General features: G+C 46.0%; 1 protein-coding gene across 1 annotated transcript; it reads right to left on the bottom strand.

The window, feature by feature from the left end:
• Positions 1-6,558: 6,558 nt before the first annotated feature.
• On the bottom strand, positions 6,559-7,290 carry LOC131886691 (uncharacterized). The gene has a single exon (XM_059235091.1). The coding sequence runs from the start codon at positions 7,288-7,290 to the stop codon at positions 6,559-6,561; it is 732 nt and encodes a 243-aa protein (XP_059091074.1).
• Positions 7,291-7,491: the final 201 nt, after the last annotated feature.

Here is a 7,491-nt window from a genome sequence, read left to right as displayed (position 1 = left end):
TGTTCAGCCCCACCTTGAATATGCTTCACCCAATTGGGCACCAATGAGTTCAGCAGGTTTGCAAAAGGCCGAACAAGTCCAAAGATGTTTCACTAGGAACATCACAGGAATGAGAGAACTCTCCTATTGGGAGAGACTAAAAAGGTTGTGACTCTATAGTGTTCAGAGAAGATCAGCAAGGTATCTGATACTGTACGTCTTCAAAAGCATCCATGAGCTTTGTTCCAACCCAGGAATTAGGGTCAATCCTACCGACCGTAGAGCCTTAATGTGCGTTTTGAGAGCACCTTCAAGCCCTCGAGAACCCAGGCTAGTTGGAAAAATAAAGTCCACTTCTGTTCTTTCTCGGGCTCCTTTATTGTACAATTTGCTTCCCTGCTTGCCTGCCTACATTAAAGGACTAGCTCAGCCGGCCAAATCAAATTCGCTTGTAGGTCAAATTTCATAAAAAGATTAGAAGGTAATAAATAGACGAATTATAACCTTTCATTCAATAGTACTGGGGAAAACATTCCCTGTAACGTTTAGAAAAGCCCATGAAAAACCAAACGAAGCCGAAAAAAAAACAAATTGCCATGAACGATCTACTGCCTGATGTGGCGTAATCAATCAACTGGAATGATAGCTCATAGATTTCTAGACACTGAAAGTTGGCCGACTGACCGACCATTAACTTGGTTTCACAATACAAGGAACGAGTTTGTAATTGGTCTCGATATTTATGTATGGTTGCCTGAACAGAAGTACCTCCCATTTTTGGGAGATCCAGGTTTGACAAAGGCATGACGTCCTTTATTTCGGGAAACTATTGGTAGCGGTAGATTCTATCACACATCCTCCAAATCAATAAAAGCTCAAAATCGCTTTGATTGATTAAATTGGGGCAAAACGGACGGTTTTGTTCCGAATCCGGGCACTTCGGTGGAGCGGAGCTGGAGCGCTCTGACAACTGTCATCCTTCCTGTCATACACATCTTGCGCACTTTCCGATCTGAATGGGCAGAGGAAGCGGCGATTTCTTGAATATTGGCGTGCGCCAATAACAACCACATAAGACCGACCATTGAGAGCACTTGCCCAATCTTGTTCCAAAGCATTGAGTGAAGATTCTGCATGCAGACCTTGTCTCCGACGGTGAATGGTCTGAGTTCTTTGGGTGAAACATCATAGTAAGCCTTGTCCCTAACACAAAGAGCATTGCGTTTCTCCAGAGCCGTTCACAGTCGTTCAACGATATCTCGCAATAAGAGGATGGACGGGCCGGAATTCTGGTCCTCTGGCGATGACCGAATAGCTACTGGGCTGGGGACATGCCATCTTTGCAGGGAATATTTCTCCACTCCAGAAGCGAGGCATCAAAAGCTTCACGGTCCAATTTCAAATGCATCAAATGTGTTCTCACCAGAGTCTTAAGCATCTTGACCGCTACCTCGGCATGGCCGTTGGATTGAGGATGAGAGGCAGAACTCACAATGGGATAAATGCCATCCTCGTCACAGAACCGCAAAAATTCAGAAGAGGTGAATTGGGGTCCACCATCAGTTCGAATTTTCCTCTGAATACCAAATTGCTCGAAGAGATCTCACAACCTCTCGAGTGCTTTGTGTTTTCCCGAAGGCATCAAAACATGCCAACCGGTGTATTGGTCCACAAAGGCTAGAAAATGCTTGTCTCCACATTCAAAAAAGACCGCACTGACATCATCAAAAGAACGAATGGGAGGCGGAATAGACAGCAGGAATTCTTTGGCCAAAGATGGACGGAACGTTCGGCACAACTCACAAGATTCAACCCCGGATTCGACCTCGTTTCTCATTCCTGGCTAATATAAGAGATCAAGTGTGCGGTTGTAACACGGACTTTTAGAGATATGGACTGCAAACGGAAGCAAAAATATCCTATCTCCTAAACTCTCATCTTAATCCAAATAAGCACTTCATACGACCGCAAGGTCTTGTTGAATAGATGAACTCTGCCAAGTTTGAGCCCAAACCTATGCTTAGGGAACTGAGGAGACATGTTCAAAGTTATGTAGTAAACACAACATAAAGTTTGAATTTTCGGCCTGCTCTTGGTCAGCTACATAAGCTTTTGACAACGTAACTTTGAAACGATCGACTTTGCATGTAAATGATATAAAACTGACCTACCGTTAATTGAAGAGATCTACGTTCCTTTTTTATTACTTCAATTCGAAAAGTGGCTCAGAGTGGCTATGACCAAGAGCAGGCCGATTTGCCGGGAAGCTCGTTTGCAGTCCATATTTCTAGAAGTCCGTGGTTGTAGGATCGGGTCATGCCTTGATGTGAAAGGTGAATGAGGCGGAGTAACTCTTTTTGAGCGGGTACAGGCACCACGATGCGGCGACAATCAGCTAGAATCAGCCCGTCCTCAACCGTCAGGGCGTCTCAAACGCTTTTGTATTGTCAAGCAGAATCGGTAAATACTTCATGCTGACGTCGACATCTTTTAGAGCTTCCATTACGGCTAGATAGTTCGGATCCACACTGCTGCATTCTTGAGGAACTCGAGAGCGGGATCTGTGTCCAATTCATTGGTCTGGATGGCGCTCAAAATCACCCCGAGCATGTGCATATCACGAAGGTCATCAACATCCTGTTCTTCAGGATCTTCCATTGGGGCGCGACTCAGAGCATCCACAACACAGTGCGACTTGCCCTTGCACCATTCCAGGGTGAACACGAGTGGAGCCAACTCTTCCTTCAAGCGTTGGGGCCGTGGATTTTCAACCACATCGAGAGGAAAACCATTAACAATGGGGATCAATGGCTTGTGATCAGTCACAATCACACACCCTTCCGCTCCAATAAGATACAAGCGACATTTTTGCACAGCAGCCCATACAATGGCCAACAACTCCAATTCACAGACAACATACCTGGACTCAGCATCCGTCAAAAGACGAGATCCGCATTGCACTAACTTCCAATTCGGTGCTTAGTGCCCATGTTTCTGCAACAGCGCAAGACCGAGAGCCTGCAGGTGTGAAGCATCCGTTAACAACTTGATGGGCAATTTTTGGTTGAAATGAGCCAGAATTGGAGCTCAAGACATGTTCCGTCCACCAGCCAGGGGTGAAAGGTCCTGACTTAATGAATTCCCGTGGTGAACGGGGTCTGGGTCTGGGTCTGGGATCTGGGTCTGGCATATACCTGGGCCAATCTTCAAGGCTAACTATCCTGCAAAATGTGGTCACTATCCTAGCCTAAATTCGTCTATCAAAGTCGACCTCTAATCTAGAGTCTAACTACTGATTTCTGCTACATGAGTGATGAACTTTAGATACAGTTGAATACAAATCACTTGCTAACTCTACTCCCTACAATGCCAGCACGATCTCGGTCGTCTGGGAAATCTTGGCTACTCTTCAAGGCAAACTGTACAATTCAATCTACTTTATTCATCACAAACATGAAAATGACACTCTACCAATCAGCTGTCTTGCTCGAGTAATAAAAGAGGGGGTAATTGCTTGGCCATGGAAGAGGGAAAACATGCATGGATAGAAATTGGTTTGATCCTACTTTTTGATGAGGGTGAGTCTTGCGTCCAACGGAGATCCACGGCGATGACGTCGGTTCGATGGGATTGAATGTCCAGAATCGAATTGACGGAGTATAACTCAGAAGTTGCACCTGTACTCAGCTCCAGAGACTTTTCAACTTGTCTATACTGGCTCAATGAAGTATGCTGTGCACTTCCCAAGGTCCTCTTGACTCTGCACGGCTTCCTGGGTCACGTCTCCAAGCGTTGACTTTCACTGCTCTGATTTCAAAATAGATCGACTTGATTTCCAGCACGTTAGCACAATTGTCCTTTGTTCATCCAACGAGTAGAGCTTCACGATCGGAGAGGTCCTTTCACTTCGGGTGTTCCAACATAACCCTGTTCTGCTTGAGCACGAAAGATGTGACTTATCTCTTCGAGATCCAAATGGTGCCTCTGCTCTCCTCGAGCGCAAAATTATGACTCTGCTCTCCTCGAGCGCAAAAATGTCGAATCAACTGTCTGTTGATTCAACTTTCCCTTGCAATGTTGGCTTCCGCCTCTTCCACATGGAGGCTAAAAGGGTTGTTCCAGGGCACTTGGTGGACGGCGACGGTTTCTTCGGTAAAACTGTTGCACCTGCATGACATCTGACCGCAACAAGGATTTTCACATACCAATGTCCAGGGTTCACCTCCTTTCGTCAGGCTAGCCACATTGGCCATCAAGGGGTTTCTTGGATTGCCGACAATGGATTGTGTCTGCCTCTTCTGTAAGGTGTGGGATGTGGGTCACATCTGACCACCAGTGGGTCTAGACGGCAAAGGGTTGACATTGGGCCGGAACTACGTCCCAACGGAACATTCAGGAAGGATTGGTCGTCATTTGCTGTCAGGGGGCCAACATTTTGGTAACGTCGATCTTGAGGGTGAGATTGCTTATTCCGATTCTCTTCCCCCTCTCACAATGATCACGAGAATATCGTTTTTTGGTGACCGAGGATTTCCTGTTTCTCCTCCCTTCAAACATGTATCCGACATTCCTCACCCATGGTTGTAGCTGGGCTGACCAGCCCCTCGGGTACTGGAGCTTTTCCATGGTTTGATGGTTTGATGACGTCACTACGAGCATTAGGCTGGCATTTGGTCGACATCTGACCGACAAACGGACTACACAATGGGCAATCCAACAACTTTGTGATTTTCCCAAGATCATAATACCCATTTTCTTAACATTTTGATAAACACCGTTCCGTGAACTATCGTGTACATTCCGTACATCATTCATCCATATCATATTAGGATAATGTACTCGATTGTGCACGGAACATACTCCCCCCCTTGGCCTTATGCAATAAGCCAACATAAACTTGATCATAGGGGGAAAGAGGGGCCGACAAAATGGGAAATAAACAGGGAGCAATTAATGACAGCTGAAAGGGAACTGATATTATGCATATGATGAGTACTGGTAAATATTTACAATTATGCACAAGGCATGTTGCAGCGGGAGGGGCAAGAGCCCAAGAAAACGAGAAGGCATGAACATTAACGTACGTTATCCTTGCTAGACAGCTGATTTTCTATTTTGTGTCGTTGCTTTTTATTCACGCTAGTGCTAGCATTCTCCGAGCCCGTGGGCTCACATTTTCAAAACTTGGCGCTATGCCCTGCAGCGGTATTTCTTCCGGTGCTTGCCTTTCTTCAGATGACCCCGTCTGGAGTTGTTTTTTCCCTTTTCTACAATGACGTCTAGTCACGACAACCAATCCCACTAGGCTAGCCACTGCCCCTGATATGAGTAATACACTCTTCCAATTATCGTTCATGGGTGCTATTAGGGTCAAGTCCTCAACTGCTATAGGAATAGTTATGTTAAGTTTGAGACCATGTATGTGGCTCATTTCTTTTTCATTCAGTAGGCTGTTTGCATTATACTCTTCCTCCGGTTGGATGAATTGCTTTTCCCTTGGTCTAAGACTAGACTGCCCCAACACTTGGTAAAAATTGGTGTTGCCTTCACATCCCTCTAGATGGGCTATGAACGTCCCTTGCAAGATCTGTTTGCTTCTTTTATTGTCAGCACATTCGAGGTATAGTGTGGCCCGTTGCGGGTGGTGAAGAAGAAATGTGATTGGATCAACTTGCACTGCTGCTGGGTATTTCCCCACAATGTCCACTCCACAAATACCTCGGTCAATCTCTCGCCCAGCCAACAAACTCGCCGCGCAACCGTCTTTAAACTGCTTCTGGAGAGTGTTGATTCCGCACAAGAATTGTTCTTTCACTCGGATGCGCTTGTTGAACTCCTCTTCCGACATGCTTGTATAGAGGGTCAGCTCGTTGTTCATCGCAAAGTAAGGAGGTAATCTCAACTGAGTGATCGTTCCGTGTGTCCCAACACTAAACGGTAACGTGTGAATTTTGTATAATTCCAGCCTATTTTTCTGACTCCCTACCGGTACGTGGATGAGAATGCTCATTGCGTAATGATCTTCCAATATCGAGAAGGGCATTTTAAAAATGTCTTGGACGTTGTGGAGCAAAACTTCTTGCTCTTGTATCTTCAGCTTCACGTTCATCCTGCTGATGGCTTGAAGGAGGGCTTTCTTTGGAATTAACGTTGGATGCAGTACTTGGATAAAGAGATCCTCTACTTGGTGTATAATATCTCGATGATCTTCTACCAATTTTCCAATGATCTGATCGGTGCGGATTAAGAAAGCGTCGAGGTGTTCTTCTTGCATATTCTCGGCCATTAACCGGTGGTTCTCTAGGACGGCCTTTTCGAAGTGATTCACCTCAACTTGTTCGTCATGGACTGCCTTTTCGATCCTTTCAATGTGTCGAGCCAAAGTCTTTTCGTTGTCATACGATCCTTCGCNGGATCTGTGAGCTTCTGAATTTCGGTGACGCGGTTGGATACGAATGTTTTGAGCTTTTCTGGCTTCATGTTGATCCAATGCAGGGCAATGGTTGAGTCCGTATAGAACTTTGACGACGTCACGTGGTCCATGACATTCCGGACTCTTTGGTGCAGAGTCGCCCCAATTCAACAAGCCATCAATTCCAGTCTCGGTAACGATAAGGCTTTGGTGGGTGCCACTTTTGCTTTAGCGAGTAACAGGGGGACCCGGATGTTATCGCACAGAACGTAACGTATGTAGATGCAACACGCATAGGCCTTTTTTGAGGCATCACAAAACACATGCAATTCTACCATTTGTTCCCGAGTTTCGAAGCCAATGTACCTCGGGAAATGCTGAGTCTGTTGAAGGGCCAAGATCTTTACCGCTTGAGTCCACTCTTCCTGTTTATCTGAGGGAAGTTTATCATCCCAATCAATATTTCCCCTTTTCCATATGCTCTGCATGCATATTTTGAGAAGAATGGTTTGGGGGGCCACTAGGCCCAATGGATCAAAGATTCCTGCGATTTTCGACAACACGGTGCGCTTGGTTTCAACGGCATTGGGGTCCCACGTGGTGGCTACCGAATGGACTTGATAAACTAGCTCATCCGTGTTGGTGTGGAAGGACACGCCCAGGGCCTTGGCCTTTTGTTCCTCCGGCTGGAGATGTAAGAGAGCTCTTGGGTTTAACTTCTCCTCCTGTATTGCGTTGCACACCTCTAAGCTATTCAAATAGAACTTTGTAAGTGTGAAGCTCCCCTCTTGAAGCACTTCATTGACTTGGTCAAGCTTGGTAAGGGCTTCAGCCGAGGAGTCAGCGAAGATGAACACATCGTCAACGTAAATGTCGTTCTTCAAGGTTTGACTGGCCATGGGATGGGAACTGCCATGTAGGTTGGCTAAATTCCTGGATTACTGCATTGGCGAGGTATGGTGAACAAGCCAAACCAAATACTAGACTTGAGAAACAACAGACTCGCACTACTTGATTCTTCTCCTCGCGCCACAGAAACCGGACATAATCTCGATCGGTTGGAGCCAGTTGTACCTGGAGAAACATTTTCGAAATGTCTC

The sequence above is a fragment of the Tigriopus californicus genome, chromosome 9, assembly GCF_007210705.1.
Source record: "Tigriopus californicus strain San Diego chromosome 9, Tcal_SD_v2.1, whole genome shotgun sequence".
NCBI classification, from domain to species: Eukaryota; Metazoa; Arthropoda; class Copepoda; order Harpacticoida; family Harpacticidae; genus Tigriopus; species Tigriopus californicus.
The sequence above is the reverse complement of the archived record's forward strand: the minus strand, read 5'-3'. Positions and strand labels throughout refer to the sequence as shown.